The sequence below is a fragment of the Macrotis lagotis genome, chromosome 4, assembly GCF_037893015.1.
Source record: "Macrotis lagotis isolate mMagLag1 chromosome 4, bilby.v1.9.chrom.fasta, whole genome shotgun sequence".
NCBI classification, from domain to species: domain Eukaryota; kingdom Metazoa; phylum Chordata; class Mammalia; order Peramelemorphia; family Peramelidae; genus Macrotis; species Macrotis lagotis.
In genome coordinates this window covers 100,347,130-100,375,099 of record NC_133661.1, presented here as the reverse complement: position 1 = coordinate 100,375,099, position 27,970 = coordinate 100,347,130, and the positions used below count along the sequence as shown (strand labels likewise).

Below are 27,970 nucleotides of genomic sequence, written 5' to 3'. Positions count from 1 at the left end.
CTTTTTTTTTCTTTCCTTTTCCTTTTTTTGGGGTTTTTGCAGGGTGGTGGGGTTGGGGTGGCTTGCATGTCACAGGCTGGGTGATTGTTGGGTGTATGGGGCCAGATATGGGCTCAGGTACTCTTTCCATTGCACCACCTGGCCATACCTACAATTATTACTTTTATTTTTTTAATTTTAATTTTTTTCTCTCCCCTTTACTTCATCACTCAAGCGAGTCTATATTTTTTGGGAGGAGGGGGTATTTTGTTTACTCTTAAACAAGAATATTTTATTAATGTATAAAAACATGATTTGCACAAAATGTAAATAAATAAATAAATATTAAAAAAACATATAAAGGCTCCTCAAAGTGACTCCTTCCTTCAAGTGATTTTATTACAACAGTAGATATCCTCAATCCTTCCATTTTGTTACCTCAAATTTTCCTATGTGGGTTTTAGATGAAAGTCACCTGCTTTTGAGGTTACAGTGTGTTCTACATTTAGTTTTGCAAATATCAGTTATAGTAGGCAAGAAGCTAGAAAAGCCTGATTGGGCTAAGAAATTTCAGAGCAACATTAGAATTCTTTAGGATCATGGATTTTGAGTTGGTAGAGATCTTACAATATATCTAGCTGAACTCCCTTATTTTACATATAGGGAAATTGAGATCTGAAATGGTTAAGCAACTTTTCCAGTGTCATGCAGATAGGTAAGTGGTAGCATTGAGGTTTAAATATACCATTCTAAACCTAGTGCTTCCCCCCCCCCACACACACACACACCCATGTTGCTTCCATCATAAAGTGCTCTTTGAAGCTTATTATTAAAAACTGGTCCTCTCTCCTACTAAACTGATTCTCTCTAAATTGAATTTTAGACACAAAAGTCTGGGAGATAAAGCCCAATAAGAGCAGATATTATGCATCTGTTCACTTGAAAGTCAGTAAAAGAATACAACAAATTTCTGAAAGCAATCTAGCCTGCCCTGGTCTTCCTTTTCAATTCCAGATCCAGTTCATTGCCTATCTCAATTGTCTGAAATTGTTTCCTGGGACACAAAATATTTATCATTGTTGTTTTTTTTAGTCATCTCAGTTGTATCATTTCAGTAATGTCTTCAACTCTTTGTGACCCCAATTAGGACTTACTTGGTAAAGATACTGGAGTGGTTTGCCTTTTCTTTCTCTAGTTTATTTTATAGATGAGGAAATTGAGGCAAACAAGATTAAGTGACTTGCCCAGGATCATACAGTATGTGTCTGAGGTCAAATGTGAATTCAGGTCCTAAGACTTCCGATGACACTCTATCCACTGTGCCACCTTATTGCCATTTTTTGATTGATTGATTGATTGTTAGATCTTTTAGAGAGAGGATAAGAAAGAGGAAGGAGAGGGAAATAAAATCCATGCCAAGGCTTAATTAGGTACCAATTTATTTGTTCCTGCTCTCTCTGGACAGAGGTGCAGAGGATAGAGCACCAGCCCTGGAATCAGGAGGACCTGAGTTCTAATGCAACTTTAGACACTTAATAATTACTAGCTGTGTGACCTTGGGCAAGTCACTTAACCCCATTGCCTTGCAACCCCCCCAAAAAAAATTTAAAAATGAAAAAAAATATTTCTTTATTTTTAGAGCAGAAGTGTGAGGATTATATTTAAATGAAACTATCTCCCTCTACCCGATAAGACAGAAGGCACAAACAGTAACTCTTCAGGGGTTCAGGCAGAAAATTTTAAATAAATCACTGTATTTCCTGGAAAAAAAAAAACCATGGAATTTTACTTTTCATTTTCAGTAATTAAGAGGGAGGTCCCAGAAACTATAAATTGTATTCAAAACTTCATGATACAATGAGTTGTCACAGTGGACTTTGTGTAAAAACTTTCTAATTTCATAATCAATATACTCCATTTTGTCTTTCGTGAACTCTTCTACCGCACAATTATGAATCGTTCTTCAATCTGTAATGACAAAAGTATAAACTTCTCCTCTCTACTTTTTTAGATAATAACTTTTAGTATTGAGATTCTTTCCAGTTTTCATTATATTGTCTTGCTTACCTATACTGTTCCACTGGCCTATATTTTATCCATTTGCAAATTATTTTGACAATGTTTTCTAGTATTAGTTTGAAACCTGATGGTTCCAAGATTTCTTTAGACAACCTTTTTTTAATTATATCTCTTGATATTGTCATTCCTCTAAATGAATTTGGTTATTTTGTTTAATTTCTTTTTTTATTATTTTGTTTAATTTCATAAAATGTCCCTTTGACAACTTCACTGACATGTACTAAATCTTTTGATCATTTTGATGATGTTAGCATTGTTGTTGTTTTGTCATTTTTCAGTCATTTCCAACTCCTACTGACCCCTTTTGGGGTTTTATAGGCAAAGATACTGGAGTGGCTTGCCATTTCCTTCTCCAAGTTATTTTACAGATGACTTGCCCAGGTCACATAGCTAATAAGTGTCTGAGGTTGGATTTGAACTCAGGAAGATGATACTTTCTGACTACATTCAATCTTCTGTATTCCCCCAACTGTCCTTCTATTGGCAGGGTTCATTCATAAACATTGACTCTTCCCCCTGACTTGGATCTTCCATTATTTCTTCAAAAATTGTTTTGTAATTCTATTTAATATGTCTTATGTGTGTATTAGTAAGATAATTCTGTATAGTTTAATTCATTTTACTGTTATATTAAATGGGACTTCTTTTTATCCTGAGTTTTGTTAGCTTTAAAAAGTAAGGCTAATTATACCTCTGGGTTTATTTTGTATTCTTGTATATTACTGGTACAATTTACTATGATTCATGTTTTGACTGACTCTATACTTCTCTAAGTAAACCACAGAGAGGGTTTATTTTCACAATGTTTGCAAACCAGAGATAATTTTGTCATTTTTATTTATACTAATTCATTTATTTTATTGTCTTATTAATATGGTTTAATATGGTTAGCATTTCTAGCACTATGCCAAGTAACAGGAAAGCAAGGGGATCTTTGCTTTGTAATTGATTCTATTCTATCATTTTAATATATAATGCTAGGTTTTTGTTTTAGACATATGCTTTTGATCACATACATTGAAGTTCCTTTTGCTCTTGTACTTTCTGTATTCGACCATAAATAAGTAATATAATTATTCTAAGACTTTTCTAGCCTTTATAAATATAATAATGTGATTTTTTATTATGTTTTTAATTAATTTGTTTATAGTTTTCTAATATAATTCATCCTTACATTCAGGTTACAAATCCAATCTGGTCATAGTGAACAATTTTTATGTATATTATTAAAGCATCTTTGCTGATATAATATTTATAACTTTATAATTAATATTCATTAGTTACATCAACCTGCTTTTATCTTCTTCTTCTTCTTTATTTTTCCCTGATTTGTGTAACCTTGTAGCCAAGTGACTTTTTCTCTTAGCCTCAGTTTCCTCATCCACAAAATGTGGGGGGTTTGGACTAAATGACTTCTAAGTCCTTTCGAGCTCTAACTCTATGATCTTTTTTGTCAAAGAATGCATTAAAAAACAGATGTCAATGTGGATAGGAAAAAAATAATGAATGACAAAGAGAAAAAAGAACTCAATTTTTATTTTGCTATTATGAAAAATGAAAAGAGGATAGATAGATTATTTAAACTCTAGTGTAGTAAACTTAGTTTTGATGTCTGGAAAAATTCCATAACATATTTTTAAATGGGAATGATCTTTGTACTGGGAAGGACAGAACAAAAATAATTAATAGGGAATTGAAACCCCAAATAAACAATGAGATAGTAAGAATATAACCTTGATGAATTTAAGTCAATAGTCCCAGACAAATTATACCTGTCAGAGTTGTAGTAATAAAATCAGATCCTTAGAGGAGACAGCCTGGGAAAATGAAGAATAACAGCACCTGATGAACTCTCCAGAAGCCTGTTTTCTGAAATCTGGCCAAGGACTAGCAAAAAACAAAGTTAATTCCCATTTGGTGATTGTACAAAAATATACAGATAAAGACAATCCCAGGGCAAGCAACTGCACTGAGTCACTAGAGAGAAGCAAAAGGCAGACAATTCAACATAGGGCAAGTTTTTGGTCCCATCTATCCTATTGAGAACTGTGACAGGAAAACAGCAACGACCCAGACTACAGTGGCCTGAAAAGACCTGCCTGTGCCATCCAAGAATATAAAAAGGACCTACCTCAAAATCTCAGTATAGAAATTAGGCCTGAATAAAAAAATAAAATAAAATAAAAGGAAACCAAAGAAAACTAAGAAGAAATTGAAGAAATACCATAGATCAGGAAAATGGCAAACCAGAAGAGAATAATTCAAAAATAAGTATAATTAGAAGTATAATTAGAACCTCATCAAAAAAGAATGGTTTGGGTACAAGGAATTCAAAAGTAGAAAGAAGAAAGGAAAGAAGAGAAAAACAATGACATGTGATCTTTTGAGGGGGGAAAATTAGGGGATTAAATAGTTTAGAACAGGAGGTAGAAAACATGATCCAAGTAGCAGACTAGTTGAAAAATAGAATAAGACAAACAAAATTCAATGAGTCAACAAGAAATATTAGAATAAAATCAAAAGCTTGAAAAGTTACAAGAAAGGTTATTGAAATGTGTACCCTAATTGACCCCAGTGTCTCCAGTCTGGCTTGTCCTCCCTAGTATGTACTTGCTAAAAGTTAATCAGACTGTTGGGAGAGATGTCAGCCAGTCTGCAAATACTTTGATCCTATTTCTCTGCTTTTTTTATTACCTGCTATTCAGCACATAGTTACATAGGCTTTAATCCCATCCTCTTTGACTTTAATCTCATTTTCCATGATGTGGCAATGGGGGAGGAACTGAAAAAAAAAAACAATGATCCATATAGTTTTGTAGTCATATACCTATCAGGATTATCTAGCTCTTATTACAAAAAAGTTTTATTTTAAAAGCAGTTGGCAGTTTGAGACTTGCATTAGTTCCTTTGTGACAATCCTACCAATTTGTCTCACCTTGGTATTTTAAAATAAATTCCTTTTAAATTTCTCTACCTGAGTTTGCTTCATTTTGAAGGCAAAAGCCAGAATGAAAATTTTCTTGTAACAAGGTCTCCATTATCAAAAACAAACTATCTATAAAACAGGTTGAGGAGAGATTATTCAAGAATGATTGAACTGCTTGAAAAAATGGCCATACAAAAAAACCTGGATGTTATATATTAAGAAATCATAAATCAAGGGGCTAGGTGGCACAGTGGATAGAACATCAGCCCTGCAGTCAGGAGTACCTGAGTTCAAATCCGGCCTCAGACACTTAATAATTACCTAGCTGTGTGGCCTTGGGCAAGCCACTTAACCCCATTTGCCCTGCAAAAACCTAAAAAAAAAAATCATAAATCAAAACCAGATCTATTAGCTCCAGAGGAGAAAAGTGAATTTTGGGAGAATACACCAGTTATTGGGGGCAGCTAGGTAGCACACTGTATTAGAGCACCCTGGAGTCAAGAGAACTTGAGTTCAAATGTGAACTTGAGTTCAAAACTTACTTAGCTGAGTGACCTTGGGCAAGTCATTTAACCCCATAGCCTTGCAAAAAAAAAAGCCACCAAGAAAAAAAGAATACACAAATTGCCAAGAATTTTACAGTTGAAATCTAGAGCTTCCACTTCAAAGAAACAAAAAAAAATTCAAATTTTAAAGAACTATAGTCAGTCTCACAGAGGACTGTGTTAAAAGCACTAGAAAGGAGAGGAATTCTTGGAATATACATTCTATAAGGTAAAATATAAAGCTTCTAGCCAAGCAAAATATAGCCTATAAAATTGTGTATAATCTTTTGTAAAGAAATTTACTTTTAATTAGAATAAAGAGCTTTCAAAAATTCCTGATGAAAAGACTAGAACTGAGTAGAATCTTTGAAATGCAAATTTGGGAAACAAGAAACACAAAGTATTTATATTTTGATATAGCAAAGAAAAAAAAGAGACAATTGTTCCTCCAGAACCTAAATGAGCTCAAAAATCACAAAGGCACAAAAAAGAACAAAGAAAGAAAAATTCAGGACCTGAATATGGTTTTATGCTCTTAAAAATAGAGGTAGGTGAAGATGGGGAAAAAGAAGTACACTGGGGAGAAATGAAGGAGGAATAGGAAAAACTTTCTGTTTCTACTAATTGGAGTATGCCAAGAGGAGAATAAACATGGAAGAGGGGGTGGGCAAATTAGGTTGTCTCATGAACTGAAATGGGTAAAAAGCAAGTATGAAAATGTTCTATCCCACTAATCTACCCACTTCTGGATTGGGTGAAGAAAAGAGGGATGAGTTGAATGAGACCATTTCAATTATAGATTACTAGAGCTGATTCCAACCCTCACCTCATCTTTCTTTGTAAAGAGGTATTTCAGGAGAAGAAAAAGGAAAAAGTGTGATAATATGGTTGAGGGAAAAAGACAACACTCACAGTGTTGCAATTATTTAGAGATTGAAGACAGAAGATTTAAGGTGAAGCTTTTCTCACAGCTCTTTGTGATGTTAAAACTGCTCAGGATTTTATTATGGCAAAATGTTGTTCCAAAGTATTTTGTCCAGAATTAGTGAGAGGGGGAGAGAGAGAGAGAGAGAGAGACAGAGAGACAGAGAGACAGAGACAGACAGAGAGAGACAGAGAGACAGAGACAGAGAGACAGAGACAGAGAGACAGAGACAGAGAGAGAGACAGAAACAGGAGAGAGATAAAGAGGAGAGATAAAGAGACAGAGAGAGAGAGACAGAGAGACAGAGAGAGAGAAAGAGACAGAGATACAGAGAGAGAGATAGAGACACACAGAGACAGAGAGAAAAAGAGAGACAGAGAGAGAGAAGGAAACAGAGAGACAGAGAGAGAGAGACAGAGGTAAAGAGAGGGAGAAAGACAGACAGAGACAGACAGAGAGAGAGAGAGAGAGAGAGAGAGAGAGAGAAACAGAGAGACAGAGAGAGAGCAGGGTTAAGTGAAATGGGGACAAGATAGGCAGGATACAATCAACGGGGTCCATTTACATCTCAGGATCAGGGAACCTCCACCTATTTAACAAGATTTAACATCATCTAAAATCACAGATTCTGTTTTTTTCTACAGTCATAATTCTCTATATTATTTCCCTTCATCAATATGTAATGCCAATTAACATCCATAAAATTGAAAGAGATAGTGAAATAGACTAAAAATCAAATCCAAGAATGTATTGTTTACAAGAAATGCATCTAAAACATTCACAAAATGAAAATGAAAATTGAAACAAAATTTATTTTGCCTCTGGCAATTCAAAATAAATCGGGGATCACATGATCTCAAACAGGTCTAATTCTAGTCAAAACAGATGTAAAAAAGAGAAAAATCAGGGAAAATATTAAATTATAAATAAAATAAATTAAATTAAATAATCTAATTTTATTTTTCAAAAGAAAATTCTTCTTTACATTAGCTGAAGAATAAATAATATATGTTATCAGAATTTTTTTGCCCAATTCTATATCCTAAAAGCTGATATATAAATGGATAGTTACAGAATTATAAGATACTCATGTTAACAGAACAAGTAATAAAAATTTAAATAAATCAATTTCAGAAAAAAATTAACAGGTTGTAAATAGAAGAAAAAAATTCAACCCCAGATGAATTTATAATTAAATTCTATCTAATATTGTATAATTTATAAAAATAATGAAGAAATCCTACAAAAATGCTTACATGAGATAAATATAGTTCTAATATCTAAATGAGAAAGAGATGAAGAAAAGAAACTTTATATAAATATCTCTAACAATTATCAGTACAAAACTATTGAATAAAAAAAAGGTCACAACAACATATTTAAAAGAAGATAACACATTATGACCAGATTGGCTCTGTGCCAGACATGAAGTTAAGAAAACAATGCTCATAATAGATCATATGAATAACCACAAAATTAAAATCCCATCATTTTATGAAATATAAAACCTATTTATGTTAAGAACTTTAAAAGCATAGAAATAAATGGAACTTAGTAAATCAGAGTAAACAGTATGTATCTAAAACCAAGAGCTAGAATTATCTGCATTCAAGAAAACCCAAAGATTGTTCCAAGGAGATTAAAAATAAAGCAAGGATGTCCATTATCACTATTATTATTATTATTTGATGTAGTTCTGGAAATGAGAGCAACTACAATGCAATAATAGGATAACCAAAGGCAAAGGAATAAAACTATCAGTGTTTCAAGTAATATGATAGTATACCTAGGGTAACCTAGAGAATTAACTGAAAATTATTTAAACCATAATTTTAATAAGGTGGAAGGATAAAAGATATACCTGCAAAAAGCATTAGCCTTTCTATATATGACCAACAAAATTCAGTAGGAAGACAGAAAAAGAAATCTCATTCAAAGTAACTAAAGAATGTATAAAAGAGCTAGTAGTCATTTATCCAGCTATATATGGGAATTCTATAAATACAGCTATAAATACTTTCTGGGAAATAAAGATAAACAATTAGAGATATATCAGTTGTTCATTATTGGGTTATCCAATATATTTGAGGTAATATTAGTCAAAATTAATTTACAAGTCTAGAGCTTTATCAGTCAAAGAACCAAAGGGTTATTTTCTAGAAAAACAACATTATGATAAAATTCATCTGGAGGAACAAAAGAATCCCAAAAGAGTTTTTGGTTGTTATTTGTTTATTTGTTTCTTTTTTAAGATATCAGTTCTTAATTTATTTATAGATCCCAGATTATATTCCAAAGCAGTAATCACCAAAATTCTTTGGTAGTGGGTTTAAAAATTGAAAAGGTGATCAGTGGAACAGATTAGATTACAAAAGTAAATCAAGCATGGTAGTATGCTGTTGTTTTGTTGATTAGTCATGTTCAACTCTTCATGAGCCTGTGTGGGGTTTTCTTGACAAAACTACTGGAGTGGTTTGCCATTTCTTTCTCCAACTCATTTTATAGATGAGGAAATAGAGTCAAACAGGGTTAAATGAATTGCCCAGGTTGACATAGCTAGTAAATATCTGAAGTCAGATTTTGAATTCGGATCCTCCTGACTCCAGGGTCTGTGTTCTATTCATTACATCACTGAGCTGCCCCAGTAATACAGTATAAAGTCATCTAAACCCAGAGACATTCATTACTATGGAAGTCCATTTGACAGAATCTGCTAGGAGAAAGGACTGGCAGAAATGAAATTTAGACCAATAACATATCTTAGAGCAAAATAAATTCCTAAAAGTGAAACATCATATCATAAACTAAAGATGTAGAAAAAGATATAGTATTCATAACTCTAGATAGTAAAAATCATTCTAGATTCTTAACTAAACAAAGATCATAAAAGATTGTTAGTGATCCTTGAGGAACACAGCTGTGAAATAACAAGGACAAAAGTCTCCCTGACCCTCTTGCCCCTTTGTTGTCTCACAATACTGCTGGCTCAGTATCTCGGGAAATCTTCATGCTCCTACTTTTGTGTTTGCGCAAGAAATGACTCGTCTTAGATAACAGGATATATATATATATAGACATAGATATAGATATAGATAGATATAGATATAGATATAGATATAGATATAGATATAGCATAATTGTAAAGATAAAGAAGTTGGCAAAGAATTTGGACAACTTTATGACCTTTTGTATGATTGGCTCCCGCTGATTAACTCATGAGATATGTATGTACTGTTCACGGGCATTGGTAACATATATCTATCTATCTATACAACTATATCTATACATCTATCTATCTATCTGTCTATATTATATATATATATATGTATATATATACATAAGTTTTATATATATATTATATGTATAGGTTAAGGATACTTAATAAAGTGGTCTTTGTTCCTACAAAAAGAGAATCCTGTCTTTTGTCCTTTCACTGTAGCTGAGAACAGTTGGTTGTAGAACAGTTGTAGCTGGTCAACTCTGGTGCACTGTTTCATTTCACTTAGTGCCCAACATGGGGCCCCTTAGCAGACTAGGGGAAGATCATGGAAGGACTTCAACCACAGGGCAGATCAGCCTCTGTGAATCTGGGCGGTCTCTGGCTACAACCCAGTGTATGGACTGGTGAGATGAAGGAACTGAATGCTGGATTTCTCAATGGAATGCATGAACTGTCTTTGAAAGGACAAAGATACAAAACACAGAAGAGATGATCACACAGAAGGAGAAAAGGAAAACACAAACCCACCATGCAAAAAATATTAAAGACCATGATGCTGTTATCTCAATTAAATATTGGTACAGAGACCCAACAGGAAGAAGCAAAAAGATGGGCCTTTTATCCACAACTACTGTGGGTCTGGGTTATAGAGGAAGGAGAAAAACTCCCCCAGTAATCATATATGGTAACCTGTCCCAAATAATTCAATCCCAAACCCTCCTTGTTAAATTCAATATTTTATGGGACTTTCAGCGAAATTCTCTCTTTGCTTTTCCAAGAATAATGATAGGTGTGTTCCAGTAGTTCCAGTGACTTATAACTTAACAGAAATTCCCAATGACACTATCCCATTTCCACAGATGATACCAAACTATATGAATTATAGGATACAATTTGATACTTTTGGGGTCAACGGGACATTTTGTAATGTCACTGGACAAAGATTCTATTCTCCTTGTACTATGGGTTCTAGATACTTGCATCCAGAGTTATAGCCACACATGATAAATGTAGTACGCAGCAAGCTACTTGCTTCAAGGACTATGTGTCATGGCACAATGACTCACTTCCTAATGGAATATTTTATCATGGATTCTCTGCTCCATTATACCTGAATAAGGTGGGAAAGACTTTGGGGGAAGGATGGAAAATAGCTATGGCTATGGGATGGAACAAGATCACACAGAGGGATACATCCAACAAGACTAGCTCAACAGATGTAGTAATGAGAAGGGCTTATTTGGGGGATAACTATGCATTTATGTATGGATCTCAACTAAACATAACTATGATTGAAAATTATTATAATATATCATGCATGAATTGTACTGTATCAGAATGTGTAGATAGAAAAGTCAAAGGAACAATATTCATAATTACAAGACCAAGATATGTTATGATACCTGTAAAAGCCCAGTGTTGGTATCAAAGTAGGGCTGATCAAGTATTTTCAGAAATAGAAAAAAAGAAAAGAATATCACACTATCCTATAGTCATTAGAGAGCAAAGGTGCATTTTATGTGTTATCTTGGGAATATCTTTCTTAATATCTCTTATTGTTTCATCAATTTCCTTATCAATGTCTGTAAGTACTGTAAGAAATGAAATAGTATAGGCTCAATTTTTGGAAGAATTAGCTAAGAATGTCTCGTTGGGGTTTAAAGAAGAGTGAATTATAGATGAAGAATTTTATAAGGCTATCAAAGCACTAAAGGATACTATTGAAAATGTTGGGGATAAAATAGACATGATAGAATATAAGGCTAGTTTAACATGTGATTATCAATATTCCTCCTTTTGTTTGACAAAATTACAATATAATGAGTCACATCATTCATGTGACAGGATTAAGAATCACCTCAATGGGATTATAGATAATGGTAATATTTCTATGCAAATTGAAGATTTATATGACTTAGCTCAACAAATTAATGACACTTCAAAAAATGATCTTTTGCCTGATAAGACTGCTCAAAAAAATCATTGATTATTTTAGTCATTTATCTTTTCCTTCTTGGGGTCAGCATGTTCTGTACACAATTGGAGCAACTGTCAGAGCCACTATTATGGTTTTGATTATCTTGTCATTTCTTGCTCCATTTGCCATTTCTGTTATATGCTCCAATATTGATCATATGAAGTCACATCTTTGGCAAAACAAAAGAGGGGGAAATGTTAGTGATCCTTGAGGATCACAGTTGTGAAATAACAAGGACAAAGGGATCCATGACCCTCTCATCCCTCTGTTGTTTCACAATACTGCTGGCTCAATATCTCAGGAAATCTTCATGCTCCTACTTTTGCGTTTGCGCAAGAAGATAGATAACAGGATATATAGCATAACTGTAAAGATAAGGAAGTTTGCAAAGAATTTGAACAAACAACTTTATGACCTTTTGTATGATGGCTCCCACTGATTAACTCATGATATATGTATATGCTGTTCATGGGCATTGGTAATATATATATATATATATATATATATATGTGTGTGTGTGTGTGTGTGTGTGTGTGTGTGTTAAGGATACTTAATAAAGTGGTCTTTGTTCCTATGAAAAGGGGGTCATGTCTTTTGTCCTTTCACTGTAGCTGAAAACAGTTCTTTGCTGGTCAAAGAATTCAAGGCATCTGGTGTACCATTTCATTTCAAAAGATGAAATGAAAAATTTTGAATATATAATATTGAAAAACTTTTGCATAAAAAATTAATGTGTATATATGTTCAACAAATTCAGGTGGGAGAGATTGAAAGAGAATTCCATCTAAAATAACTGCAAAGAAAAAGTATTAAATACTTGGAACTCTACCTCCCAAGATAAAAATATGAATTATATATGAACACAATTTCAAAACATTTTTCACACAAAGGCAGATATAAAAATTGGAGAAATGTTAATTGCTCATGGGGAGGTTGAACCAATATAATAGAAAGGACAATTCTGCCTAAATTAATTTGCTTACTCAGCACCATACTAATCAAACCACCAATGAATTATTTTATAGAGCTAGAAAAAATAATAACAAAATTGAGGGAAATCAATTAAAAAATGTGAAGGAAGGGGACATAGAGTACCAGATTTCAAACTATTACAAAGTGAAAATTTTCAAAACAATTTGGTACTGCAAAAAGAAATAGAGTGGTTGGGCAGCTAGGTGGCGCAGTGAATAGAACACCAGCCCTGGAGTCAGGAGTACCTGAGTTCAAATCCCTTGGGCAAGCCACTTAACTCCACTTGCCTTACAAAAACTAAAAAAATTAAAAAAAAAAGAAATAGAATGGTTGATCAGTGGAGTAGATTAGGTAAACAATACATAGAAGTAAATGAGCATGGTAAACTAATGTTTGCCAAACTCAAAGATCCTATTTAATGGAATACAGTGATGTCATTTTAGTCTTCTTCAATTACAAAGGACAAGAACCAACCACTTAGTATTTGACAAAAATATTTGTCTAGTTTTGGGAAAACTAGAATTCAGTCTGACAGAAACTAGACAAGGAGCATCATTTCACATCATAAGCCAAGCTAAATTCAAAATGTGTATATGATTTAAACAAAAAAGGGATGTTATAAGCACATTGGGGAAACATGAAAGAAATTACCTGTCAAATTTGTGAATAGGGAAAGAATTCATGACCAAAAGAGAAATAGAGAGGTTCATAAGAGGTAAAATAAATAGTTTTAATTACCAAAAAACTAACAAGTTTTACATAATCAAGACCAATGCAGCCAGAATTAGAAGAAAAGTAGGAAAGTGGGGAGGGGAGATTTAGAGCAAATTTCTCAGATAAAGCTCTCATTTCTCAAAAAAATATAGAGAACTGAGTCAAATATATACAAAAAAGAGCTATCTCTCCAATAAAAGGTCAAAAGATTTGAACAGGCAATTTTCAGAGAAAGAAATCAAAGATAACAATAATCATATAAAAATGTTCTAAAATACTAATAATTAGAGAAATACAAATAAAAAAACCTCTGAGGCACCACCTTAAACCCATCAGATTGGCTAACATGACAGGAAAGTAAAATGACAAATACTGAAGTGGATGTGGAAAAATTAGGATATTAATGCACTGGAACTGTGAAGTACTCCAACCATTCTAGAGAATAATTTGGAGGCAGCTAGGTGGCACAGTGGATAGAGCAATAGCCCTGGAGTCAGGAGGACCTGAGTTCAAATCTCGCCTCAGACACTTAATAATTACCTAGCTGTGTGGCCTTGGACAAGCCACTTAACCCCATTGCCTTGCAAAAAAACCTGGGGGAAAAAAAAAGAATAATTCGAAACCATAGCCAAAGGGCTATAAAACCTTTTGACCCAGCAATACTCTTACTAGGTCTATATCATCCGAGGGAGATCAAAGGAAGAGGGAAGAAATCATATATGTGTATATATATAGCTCTCTGTGGTAGCAAAGAACCGAAAACTAAAGGAATACCCATCATTTGGGGAATGACTAAACAAGTTATGGTACAGGAATATTATTGAATACTATTGTTCTGTAAGAAATGATAAAGGCGGGAGGCTAGGTGGCGCAGTGGATAAAGCACCGGCCCTGGAGTCAGGAGAACCTGGGTTCAAATCCGGTCTCAGACACTTAATAATTACCTAGTTGTGCGGCCTTGGGCAAGCCACTTAACCCCATTTGCCTTGAAAAAAAACCTAAAAAAATGATAAAGGCAATGGTTTCAGAAAAATCTAGGGAAACTTGTTTGAACTGATACAAAATTAAGTGAGCAAAACCAGAAGAACAATCTATACTATGACAACAATGAACAATGGATCAACTGTGACTTAGTAACTCAAATCAATACAATGATCAACCACAATTCCAGAGGATTCATGATATAAAATACTATCCATTTCTAGATATAGAACTGATAAACTCAAAGTATTGAATGAAGCAAATTTTAAAAACACATACAATGTGATTAGAATTAGAAAAGAATTTAACTGAGGAAAATATAACAATTTTTCTGATAAAGGTCTGATATGCAACTATATAAGGAATTGCTACAAATATGTAATAAAAGAGCCATATCTCAATAGATAAATGTCCAAAGAATATAAATAAGCAGTTTTCAAAAGAAAACAAGCAAGCTGTCAATAGTATTTTTCCAATATTCCAAATTATTAATACTAAAGGAAATGAAAATTAAAGCAATTCTGATTCCTCTACTAGTCATTAGCTGTGCGACCTTGGATATAACTTTTGGTCTTGGTAAGATGTCACTTTTGAGCAACATGATGTCTTAAAGACCTATCCAGCTCTACTATCCTTTAATTCTGCAATCTGGAAGGCTGATTTCAGAAACAAGTTGGGGACTTCCTTTCAAATCATTGGCAAAATGATAAGAATCTGGAGGTGGTGATAGCCTCGTTCTGAAAAAAAGAGGCTTTCCTGGATAATGGTACTGACTCTCATCTTTGAGAATTTCTGGAGTCCAAACAGAAGGAGATTGTTCCTGCTGAAGGTTAAGGTCATTAGACAAGATGTTTTCTGAACAAAGTAGAAAAGCATTTCTTTGTTGTTCCAGACACCTGTAGATAGGTTGGTGCCAATTCGGGTGAAGAGACATGCCAGTCAGAAATTTTTGAAAAAAGATTTCTGGAAAGGGGGGAGTTGATGTTGCTGCCAACTTGGCAAGTGAAACAGGAAAATTCTTATCATCTTAAAGAGGTCATGATGATTGTATTGAGTCCAAGAACTGCTGGGAGCCAGGCCTCTAAAATAATCTCTTGGTTTATTTAGTTTTATGTATTTTCAGGTCAGGTTTGAAAAAAGAAACAGAAGTATCTACAGAACTTTAAGCAAAGATGGATGTGTAGAGGCAATATCTTTTCTGGACAAGATCAGGAAATGGCTGAGCTTTTCTTTAATTTCTTGTATCTCTTTGATCCATGTTTTCTTCCTTTGTTAATGGCCCATTGGCAATGCTTCCCCTATTTACCCCTCAGGACCCTCCCTCGTGTTCTACGTCAGACCTCCTTTCATACTAATGTGTCAGTATTAAGACAATTACCCAGTGCTATTTAGCCTGTGTGGATAGATAGCACAGTAGATAGAGTGCTGGGCCTGGAATCAGGAAGCCTTGAGTTCAGATCTGCTCCTAGACTTTTAATAACTGTGTTACCTTGGGCAAGTCACTTAACTCTGCTTGCCTCAGTTTTCTTATCTGTAAAATAAGCAGGAGAAGGAAATGTCAAACTACTTCAATGTCTTTGCCAAGAAAAATTCAAAAGGGATCACAAAGAAAATGACTAAACAACAATAAAAATGCTAGGCAACTCTCCTAAGCACTGGGGGGACACAAAGAGGGAACACAAAAGACTCCAGATTTAGGGACAAAACTCAGATCTCAGTTTCTCTTGACATCAAATTTAATGCTTCTTCCATTTTGCCTGACTCTCTCTCTATAATAGATACTCTTAGAGAGTTGCTGCAGCCAAAAGAATTCATTATCCTGTAGCAAACCAAGAAATGAATAAAGAATTTAGCTGGTTTTTGGGCAAAGGACACACAGTGGGCCCATCACTGGTCCCATTCTTAATGAAATTGGAGAATAAAAGAGAAAGGTAACAGAGCCACACTTGCAGGTTAAGTTCTGATGGAGCAACTAAACCAGGTTCAGGTTATCCATTCCTGTGGTTTACTCATCATCAAATCACAGCTCAGCAGCCCCTACCTGTCTGTTTACCTTTATATAAGTCAGTCAAGAAGATGCAGTTAGACAACTTTTTTAATATCAAGTCAAAATCTTTTACTGAAACAGCATAGTAAAATCAGTGAAAGGCAACATTTCCCCCTATAAACCTGGGGCACTCTCTCATAAAGAAAAATTAGAGACAGCTAGAGTTCACCAATGGAAAGGCACACACGTACGGCCAAGGCATCTGAAAAGGACAACTAGTCCTTGCTGGCCTTTCACTTTTCTCAAGACTCAACTCAACTGGATGGAACCAGACGCTTACTGCGATGGATGCTTGTTCATCTTTGCACAGAGCTGAAATTCTCACCCAGCCCACTTCTCTGCATTTTTGAAAGAACAAGAAGTTCTTAGGAGTCTGAGTTCTGGAGCCTTCATATCTCAGGCAGGATCAGTTCTAGGTGCACCTTTCTTCAATTTTGACTCCTTGCCATGTGCTTCTATCGTAAGATATCATTGACCATGATGGTAGAGGAAAGAGAAAAATCCCTTTTGATGGGGGTGGAAATTTGCTTTACTCTCCCCAAACTAGAAGGTAAAAGGTAAAGGGCAAACTCTTTAATGATGGAGTCCTTCCTTCATATCTAGTTAAATGACTTCACAAACCAATTCCTCTACTCTTAAATTCTTGCCAAGGCAATCCCAGGGCCCAAGTCAAATCACTTGTTTCTGCCATCTCTGGCTGAGTATCCTGGCTTTTTAAGTGTAATTGGTCTAATCAAAGTCTGAAAGTGACACATCTTTACAAGATAAAATTGGAACTAAGTCTGAAAGATGAAACTTATCTTCCATTGTCTCTACCTTGACATCTTTCATCCTGTTATTTGACCAAGTAGATTTAGTATATTCTGGGACCACTGATGAAACCCCTACAATATATATTTCTCTCTCTCTCTCTCTCTCTCTCTCTCTCTCTCTCTCTCTCTCTCTCTCTCTATATATATATATATATATATATATATATATATATATATATATATATATATATACCCCAAAGTGGTATATTGAAGCAATACCAGGTAATTAAAGTCAAAATAAATTACTGTCTGAACTAACTGGATCTCTTACTATTTTTTGCCAAGAAATAAAAGAAAAAAAATAGAGAATGCTTCTTCAATATAATTAAAAAGTTACATCTTAGACCTAGAGCAACAATCATAAAATCCTATCCCAGGGATGTTTTCTTTCCCTTTTTAAATTAGAAAATAAAAAATTAGAAATTAAATTTCTAATTTCTCTCCTTGGCATATAATAACCAACAATTCCGGTAAATTCATCTTGACTAAAGTTGTCCAATAAAAGGAACTATCATAGTGTAAAAGACTAAGACAAATGACTTATAATAAGTCTGATCATAATAGTTCACATCTCTACAGATTTTTTTACAGCTTGCAAAATACTGAACTCATTTTATTATCCCCCATTACCTTCGAAAAGCTGAAACTTAGAGAGGTTAAGATTTGCCCAAGATCCAATAGCAAGTGGTACAGAAACCAGGAATTTAATGTTAAATTTTTCTGACTATCCCTATGCCTAAAATGTTCTCCCTCCTCCACTTTGACAACTGACCTTATTCTAGTGCCTTTCCTCTGATAGTTTTCCTATTTATCTTATAGGTGGTTAGGTGGTGCAGTGGAGAGTGCTGGACCTTGAATCTGACTCATTTTCCTGAGTTTAAATCTGGCCTCAGATATTTACTAGCTATGTGATCCTGGGCAAATCACTTACCCCCTTTTCCTCAGTTTTCTCATCTATAAAGTGAACTGAAGAAGGAAATGACAAACTTTTCCAATATCTTTGTCAAGAAAACCCCAAATAGGGCTAAGATAGAGTTACACAACTGAACAATTTATTCAATAAACATTCATAAAGGTTCTAATACATTGTGCTAGGTGCTAGAAATACAAAGACAAAAAGGAAAATAGTCTCTAGCCCTCCAAGAGTTTATGGTCAACTCAGTAGAAACATGTTCACAGTTAAGTAAAGTCATAATATATTCAAAGGAAAAACAAAATAATTTTGTTGGGGAGAAGGGAGAGGGGAGGATTGGAAAGTCCTCCTGTAGAAAAGGGACACAGGCTGAACCTTGCAGGAAATCATGACAAGGAGAGAGTGTGTACCAGGCAAGGGGCACAGCCTGGGCAAGGGGATAGAGGTGGAACCAGTTAATTCCAATCTAAAAGTCCAAGTTTAAGGGGCAGCTAGGTGGCGCAGTGGAAAAAAGCACCGGCCCTGGAGTCAGGAGTACCTGGGTTCAAATCTGATCTCAGACACTTAATAATTACCTAGCTGTGTGGCTTTGGGCAAACCACTTAAGCCCATTTGCCTTGCAAAAACCTTAAAAAAAAAGGTAAAAGTCCAAGTTTGTTTTTCTATAAAATAAGGGGGTAGACTAGAAAACTCGGTTCTGATTCCAAATTCAGAGTTCTTTTCATAACACCAGGCTGTCTTTTATACAAAAGATTAAATTTTGGGGGGAAATAGGAATGTGCCATTTCAATGCACCTCCCTGCAGAGATCAAATCAAAACTAGTCTTTAGATTACTTTAATGATTCTCACCTAAATGCTCCAGAGATAACTAAACTAGAGAACTTTTTCAAAGCAGACATTTTCTGTTGCTTTTGTGCCTTCTAGGGAATGGGAAAAGTTATAAGAAATCATGCTTATCTCCGCTACCTTTTAACCCTGGTAAAGGTACTTTCATTGTGAATTAACAAGTAAAACTTCCTGGAGGACCATGTGGGTGTGGCACAGACTTAGTTCCAATTGGCAATCCTCACTTTCTCCAGTAGAACATGGCAAGAGTTAAAAGTCTCTTGAGTGAAGCATTTATGTGAGAAGTGTTAAATAAAAGGAAGAAATCTCCACAGAAGAGTTCCTGTAGAAAGTCAAAACTAGGTTTATAATCAGATTTTATGCAAAGAAGAAAAGAAAAAAAAAGACTGTGGGTGATAGAATCCTAATTGTATCCAGAAGTTTGCAGGGCAACTATTCAGAATCATATGCCAAGTCATTACAGGGGAGAATTGCCTTGATTTCATTTTATTTTCTACTCACTCCTGAGGTCAGATTAAGCCCACAGGAAGGTGCTGGCTTGGGGAATTCCTACTGACTCAGATTTCACATAGAGATTGTATTTAATCATCACCTCATTGCCCAAGTTACACAGCAGGAGTAAGAAGGACCCTGGAGACTGAATTCTGGAGACCTGGTGTCAAGTGGAATTTTCCAAGAACATCTACCACAGCAGCCGAGTTTCCGGTAAGTATTATCTTGGGGTGGTTGGGTTGGCTTGATTTCTCAGCATCATTTTCACATGGAGACTCAAAACCCTCATAAGGCAGAGAGGAATTAGATAACTGACTTCAAAGATCTTTAAGAACCTTTGGGTGGAGAGGGGATTGGATAGGATTTACTTGACCACTAAGGACAAGAGAAAGGGACAAAAGTTGCAGAATGGCAGTTTTAGCTTGATGTAAGGTAAAACTGAAATGCCTACTGAGGGCAAGTTTGCAATTAGAACTGTTCAGAAGTGGAACATGCTGCTCTGGGTTGGGGTAGAAGGGAGGTAGGCTTCTTTTTCTCTGGAAGTCTTCAAACAAAAGCTTCAAGACCAATTCTCAGGAGTGTTATGGAAGAGATTCCTGAGCAGATATAGTTTATATTGATCTTTGAGATATTCTTCTATTCAGTGATTCTGTGCTTTTTCTGTCTTCAATAACTTAGATTCTAAAGATAAGGAAATCAACCCCCTTGACAGTAACATTTTCAAGTAACCCTTTGTTGGATAAATAATAATAAATAAATTAGAAGGTAATTATGGATAGGATATTTCTTAAATAAGATAAAAAACTAAATATAAGATTATTGATATAGGTTGTATGTGTTTTGGGGGGGGTATAGTGTGTTGTCAATGAAAAAATATAAAAGGAACATTTGAAAAGTTCCTGTTCGTCATTCCTAAAAAGGCATAGAAATATGAATATCTAGGCCAGTGATTTCCAAACTTTTAAAATTATAAACATTATAAGGAAAAAAAAATTGAGCATACCAGCTCCAGAATTATAATAGCTAGCATTGAGGTACAAAGGTCTTTACAAACATTACCTCTTTTTGTCCTCACAGCAACCCTAGGAGGAAGGTGCTCTCATCATCTCCATTTTATAGAATGGGAAACTGAGGCAGATAGCAGTTAAATGACTTGTCCAGGGTCACATAGCTAATAAGTGTCAGAGGCTGGATTTGAACTTGGATCTTACAGATTTCAGGTCCAGTACTCTATCCTCCATGCCACCTAAAGCTATACCATCCCTCCATTTAGAAATTATGTGATACTAGATTAATAATTATGTACATTATAATACTCAAGCAATACAAATTTTAAATGGATAAGATAAAGAGTAGAGTTAATAGAAAGTCAAGTTAGTTATTGAATAAGAGGGATGAAATGGTCAGACCTGAAACTTTTAAGAAGTTCAGTTTGGCACTTTTTGTACAGGATGAATTCCAATAGGCAATCCATCTTCCTTGAAGCAGGAATATTGGTTAGGAATTTGAGTGCTAGGTGATAAGGACCTCCACTTGGTTAGTGAATGTGAGGAAAGAGATAGATGAAAGAGATGTTCTGGAGATTAGAAGGCACAAGATTTGGCTACTGATTGGATTATGTAAAATGAAGCTGAATTAGCATGAGGAATAAAGGAAGACACTAGAGAATTCAATTCTAATTGGAAGGATTATAGTTGTTAGCATTTATATAGTACATCATGACTCAAGAAGCACTTTACCAATATTAACTCATTCAATCCTTCCTTACTACATCTCTAGGAGATAGACTGAATTATTATTCCTATTTAACAGAAGGAGAACTTGAAATAAGTGATTTAACCAGGATCACACTGCTACTAAGACTGGATTTGAACTCAGATCTTCCAGACTCCAGATCTAGTGCTCTATTCATTGCTTCACCTAACTGGCACCAAAGATTGTGGTACCTTGGACAATAATAAGGAGTTTGGTTTGGATTTATTCATTCCCACATAAGTAAGGGGAAAAGGGTGGGCAGCAGTGGTTCTCTTCAATAGCCACTGTCTTGATGCCAAGTCAACTTATTGAGGGTCCATACCACAGCCAAAAGTGCTGTTGTGACTGACTTTTTTTTCCTACCACCAGTCTCCCATGTTTAAAAGCTTTGATTCTTTCCTATCCATCACCTCTTGTATCAAGAAGTTACCAAATTCTAATAATTCCATCTCAGCAACATTCTCTCTTGCCCACTGGCTCCCCCAAATACATGCCTTCTTCATACCTTTATTACTACCTATTTAGCATTCTTCTCCACTTCCAACCCATTCATACTCCTGACAGACTCACCTTTGTTATTTGTTATATACAAATCTGGTCATGTGCTCCTCTACTCAAAGATTTTCAATGACTCCCTACCTCCCACCTGCGGAGTAAAATTCCAATTTCTTTGTCAGACATTCAAGGTCCTCACAACTTATCTAGACTTTACTCAGATCATAACCGGGGTGGGGCCCCCTGGAGCTTTTCCCCATTTGGAGAGCTATTTAATACATGTGTTTGTAACTTTTACAGCAGAGGACAGAGAACAACATGATATCAGTTGCTGGCTGAGGACTGGGGAGCAGGAAGTCAATTTTATAGATGGAAGACTTCAGTTTATTGACTTCCTCCATCTCTCATTCCATCTCATAAATCTTCAATCTGCTTCTTCCTATTCTTGTCTCACATGCTGTCCTCTTCCCTTTTTCTCTGCCCTTTCCAGGCAGACCTTTCTCCTTCTCCAAGCACTAATAAATGCCCTCCTCACTCTCTCCAACATAGCAAGAACAATCTTGGAGCTACCTTTGAGGAAGGGAGACTCTTGGAGACCTTTCAGGTAGAATAGAGGGCATGGGACCTCAAATCCCCCATTGGAAAAGGAAAGTTTAGGACTAAATCCTAGATCCTGCTAACTCTGGAATTCTATCTCCTAAACTGGTCCAGCAACTACCTCTCCTTCCCACTCCACTGAATTTGTCTTAATTACTTCTTGTATCCTTTTCATACCATGAATGACAAAATCTAATTGAAGTCTCCTTAATTTCTTGTTGCCCAGTTGATGCTGCTGGCTGCCTGCCTAGAATGTATTCCCTCCTTATTTCTGCCTCATAGAACCCATCTGTTCCTTTCAGACATAGCTCAGGTACCACTTTCTATTAAAAGTATCCTGATCCTCACAGTTGCTGGTGCCCCTTCCTTCCCTCTCCCTCCTATACTCCCCACCCCATTTACTTTGTATCTCCCTATTTTGTATGTATTCCTCTTTTTGCCTGCTGACCATCCCTTAAAGTCTAACACAAAATCAGTTCCTCCATAAGACCTGATTCTGCAGCTAATAAAAACTGCCCGCCCCAAGCCTCATATAACACTTTTATTTTGCAGTTCTCTGTACTTCTCTTTACCATCATAGATATAGACCTGAGAGGGCCCTTGGCATTCAACTAACCCAAATTCTATATTTTATAGATAGCAAATAAAATGGTCTAATATTATGTATTATAGTTACCTCTGTGGTTTATCTATCCCTCTACCAGACAATAATTAAATTCAAATTAACAAACATTTATTAATTCCTACAGGGTACAAGACACTGTGCTTGGAGTTATGAATAAAAAGCCTAAAATTAAACTGCTTTTGGAATTGGCATTCTGTTGATGTCAAAAGGAGTGCAGAGCATTAAACTGCATTGACTTTTATGACCAGATTAAAAATAGCTTACGGTTAGAATCTTTTAGTCCAATAGTCCAACGATTCTATTCTTTGGTGTGTCATTTAAGTTGTATTCAACTCTCTTTGACCCCCATTTGGGTTTTTTCTCGGCAAAGATACTGGTTTGGTTTGTTATTTCATTCTCCAGCTCATTTTACAGATGAAGAAACTGAGGCAAAAATGACTAAGTAACTTGCCCAGGACCATATAGCTAGCAAGTATCTGAAGCCCATATATAAACTTAGGCCTTCCTGACTCCAGGGCTTGGGTTGTATCCACTGTGCTACCTAACTATCCTTCTATACTCTGTGAATTACATTTTAAATTAATTGTTATCGAGTGCTTTTGTTTTTATATCTCCTAAATTTCTCTAAGTGGGCACTTAATAAATGTTTATTGACTGATTCTCTTAAAATCGTTTCACAACTGTTACTCCTCCCCCAAATGTTCTCCCTTGTAACAAAGAATATTTTTAAAGGAAAAATAGAAGGAAGAGGAAGAAGGAAAAAATCATAAAATAATTAATTCGTCAAAAAAAAGTCCTTAATTATATACAGGGTTCCACTTCTGTGAGCCTCTTCAGGGGGTATTTTCTCAAATCTCTTCTTTAAGGCTATACAATTCTACAGTGTTCAATTTGTTTTATCTTAATGCTCTTAAGTGCTCAACTCCATGGAGGAGCGTGTCTAAATATTGCATCTCTTCTAAGGCCAAGCACACTACTGGGGCATATAGTAGGTACTTAAATAATAAACTTACTGTTCCTTGTTGGACCTGAACCTATCCCCTGTTTCATGTCAACTTTCAGTATTGCAGATCCTTCCAAGGCAAGAACCCAAGAATGATTTAAAAATCAGTAATAGAGAATATGTGCTGCAAAGAAGGGCTCTGGTAATAATCTCATGCACACCTGCAAAAAACCACTGCCTTTTACCAATCAGTGTTCAACTTCTTGGATGTTTCCTGGTTACAGTTGCTATTGATCTGTCTTGGGGCAGAAAGAAGAAACCCAATTGTCCCCATGACAGGACTCACGCCCTTTTTGTTCAGCATTCCTGTAATAGTTGATCATTGACCTCTCCATCACACCATCATATTATTTACGATCTGGCTAATCAGTGTAATGAAATGTTTATTGTTCAGAGACTAAATAAATCAGACTTTTTTTTTTTTTGACAGGTGAAAGGAGGCATCTGAAATGGCTTCCAAACTTCAAGCTTCCTCAGGTAACAAATTAATGCTATCTCAGAAAAAAAAAAAGATTTTTTATATAACTTAAACTCTTCTAATCAATTTAATTAGCGATAATCTAGCTTTGTTTTTACCATCAGGAAGCATTCTTGTGGAAGATTCTTCTCTAGGGGGAAGCAGCCACTAAATTAAACTGATTTCCTTTCCTTCTTAAAGTAGACAGTTAGAATGTAAGCTCCTCGAGAACAGGGACTCTTTGTTTTGTTTTTGTATTTCCAGTGCTTACCAAAGATGTCTAGCATACAGTAGTTATCTGATAGATAGTTGTTGAATTGAATTAGACCTATATTTTCTTCCTAGAATAGATTTCTTGGGTCATTTATTTCCCATTTGATGATTGTAGAATACATAAGATAAGCTGCTTCTGGGATGTAATTTTCTTTTCTAAACATATAAATCAAAGGAAAGACCAAGGGAATCTTTCATTAAATTGATGCTATCCCTAACCCCCCAAACTTGCCTATTGTCAATATAGAATCATCAGCTTCTCCTGCTAGAGCTATAAAGGGCTTTAAAGGTTTGTTTAGGGTGTCTAGGTTTACAGTGTGAGTATGGCACTGATTATGCCATCCACACTCATCATGTCTGTATGATTCAGTCATATATCAAATAAAGAGTAAAAGTTGCGTATGGAGTAAGTTAAAGTCTTCTTCTCTGGGAAAAAAAGGAAATTAGTAAGACCTTGAGTTCAAATCCAGAATCCAACACTAAACTAATGATATGACCCCACAAATGACTTGATTCCTGTTTGCTTTAATCTCCTGGAGAAGGAAATAGCAAACCAGGCCAGAATCTTTGCCAAGAAAACCTCATGAACAGTCTGGTTCCTGGGGTCATGAAAAGTCAGACAGGATTGAATGACTGAACAATAAGAAAAATCTTCTCTAGGATGCTCTTCCCATTCCCTGTTGATTCTAGTGCCTTCCTTCTATTGATTATTTCCTATTTATCCTGTATTTGCATGTCTTCTTCCCCATTAGATTATAAATTCCCCAAGGACAGAGGCTGTCTTTTGTCATTCTTTGTTTCCCCAGCAGTCAAAACAGTGCCTAAATTTCTTAATAAATATTTATGGACTGACTGATTCTCCTAATAGTCTTACAAATGCTGTGCCCAGAGCAATGCCACAGATGGCAGCTCCTACCTCTGTAATAAAAGCTTCAGTCAAATGAGAGTACAAGACAGTTCCAATAAACCAAGTGATAAGAGAGAGAATTTCTAATTAAGAGAGGGGAAATAATAGAAAGAAACTTCCTGATGCTTATGACATTTAAGCTTGGTCTTTAAGAATGGGTGGGATTTCAACAGGTGGAGATCATCATGTAAGGGAAATAAAGATGATTCCAAACATGGGAAACTGTTTGAGCAAAGGCAGATGTTAGACATGTACAAGTGTTGGCCACTAGTCCAAGTTAACTGAAACAGAGCATATGTGGAGAGAATGGAGAGGAAAGGAGGAAAACGCCATATTGTATAGGACTTTGTAGGCCAATCAAAAGCATTTGGACTTTATACAGTAGACAGTGGGGAGAATTTTGAACAAAGAAATTAAGTGATCATATCTGTGCCTAAGGAAGATTAATCTGACTGTAATATGAAGAATGAAAGAAATAATGGAGTGATGAAAACCAATTAGGAAGTTGTTAGAGAAGACTATTATTCATTTTGGTTTAACCCTCTGCATTTGCAAGAGAATCCTTCTTGCTGAAGGTCAGTTAATAAATTTATTGAGGATTAATTATTCATTGACAGAAATGTGGTTACTTTCCCCTTTGGCATAAATACCTGCAAAGTAGCCCAAACCCATGATGGGAACTGAGGTACTGACTATAGAGTCTCTCATTTTTGTAAGTAAAATTGTCAGTTGAGAAAACCCTTTTTGAATTTTTTTCTATGGGAACCCAAACTTGGATATTGGGGAAGGGAATCTTAATAAGTTTACCATGTCCTGGGGGCTTCATTTAACAAAAGAGAATTCCATTCTTTAATGAAGAGATCATTTTTTTAAAATTGAAAAATAAAACAACAAAACAAAAAAACCCAAAACCCGGCAAAAACTACAGCTTGCATGTACAAAAGAAATCAATTCCTTTTCATTTCAAACTTGAAAAGATTCTGCTTTCCAATTTTAAAAGGCAGGTGGTGTTTGAGTTTGATTGGATTATTTGGAGGGTGGGGTGGAGTGAAAGGTGGGTATTAATATTGGTGGGGGTTTTTTTAAGACAGTAGGCAAGGAAGAACAGATTAAGCTTGTGCTTCAGTGGCTAATAATATAACTGAAACAAGAATAAAGCCTTGTTCCAGTCAGGGGAGCCAACAAAAGTGAGTCAGAATTGCAAAGGAAAAAGAACAAATAAGAGACTTCAGCATAGTCAGAATAATACCAGTCCATTACTGCCAATCTCATACCTGGCTTTTCTCTACCTTGAGTTATTGTAAGTTTATTTTTTAGGGGTGGATCCTGGTAGTTATTTTGCTATTGTTGCTGTTGATGTTTTCTGGGAGGCTTTGGAGGTATTTCTCATCATAACTGAGTCCCTTGAAGATTTTTCATGAGTTAAACAGTAATGCTTTTCAACTGAACAAGTTCTTTTCATCAATTAACTAGGAACTAATTGAGTAATAGTTCTATTCACTTTTTATTGTTGTTATCAGGCAAACAAATGCCATTTTATTATGAAAATGAAGTCTGCAAACAAGCTCACTTTATTAAATCACCACCTCCTCAGTTTTTCTCCTCCCAGGTATAGTATTCAATTTTACAACTCCTCTATTGCCTTTCCAAGCATTTTTTGCCTCTGTTCCCCCAAAATTTTGCAGAAAATCTTTTTTATTCTGTAGGCATCCTGGAAAAACCGGTATTTCATCCTGTCAAAAAATGAAGAAAATTGCTACAGTCTTCAGTATTTTAAAGACCATCACTGCCGGGGTTCCATTGAAGTTGATCAGTAAGAATAAGTTTTATCAACTTAAGATACTGAAAATCAAAGTGGATTCATATTAATAGTGAATTTAAATAATTGATCTAGGGAGTCATGCCAAGGTGACTCTTGACACTGGAAAATAGCTAAGACTGAGCACTTTGCAAAAAATACACAAGGTTTTTAATCTCATAGACCATATAGTTTAGTTGTTAAAACTCCATATAATAAGTGTTCCACCAACAGAAACCATGTTTTTTCATTGTCAGAGATTATTTGTGTGTGTGTGTGTGTGTGTGTGTGTCTATGTGTGTGTTTCATCCTGACTAGATAATATTTGGATATGCCACAAAAGGAAGGCAAATGGATCATTTTATCTATGTAGAACTTTGTTGCTCAAGTGAGTCATTAAGAAAACATACTAGGTCTTGGGGGTGGCTAGGTGGCGTAGTGGATAGAGCACCAGCCCTGGAGTCAGGAGTCCCTGAGTTCAAATCTGACCTCAGACATTTAATAATTACCTAGCTGTGTGGCCTTGGGCAAGTCCATTGCCTTCCAAAACGAACTTTTAAAAAACCATACTAGGCTGCATCATCACTGCTCATAACAAACTGCTCAAGAGATAGCAAAGAAAAAGCTTAA

The 27,970-nt window shown here is 35.3% G+C and overlaps 1 protein-coding gene and 1 long non-coding RNA gene across 3 annotated transcripts in view; one reads left to right on the top strand and one right to left on the bottom strand.

The window, feature by feature from the left end:
- The window catches only part of LOC141521270 (uncharacterized), a 66,213-nt gene that overhangs the window by 22,559 nt on the left and 15,684 nt on the right, over positions 1-27,970 (bottom strand). The window lies entirely within an intron of this gene.
- Positions 19,188-27,970, top strand: part of PLEKHS1 (pleckstrin homology domain containing S1) — a 30,003-nt gene continuing 21,220 nt past the window's right edge. For both annotated transcript variants that reach the window (XM_074233646.1, XM_074233645.1), the window contains exons 1-4: positions 19,188-19,643; positions 24,336-24,382; positions 27,063-27,151; positions 27,249-27,355. In XM_074233646.1, coding sequence (XP_074089747.1) covers positions 24,355-24,382; positions 27,063-27,151; positions 27,249-27,355 — 224 coding nt within the window. In that variant the 5' untranslated portion in view covers positions 19,188-19,643; positions 24,336-24,354. The remainder of the gene's footprint in view (positions 19,644-24,335; positions 24,383-27,062; positions 27,152-27,248; positions 27,356-27,970) is intronic.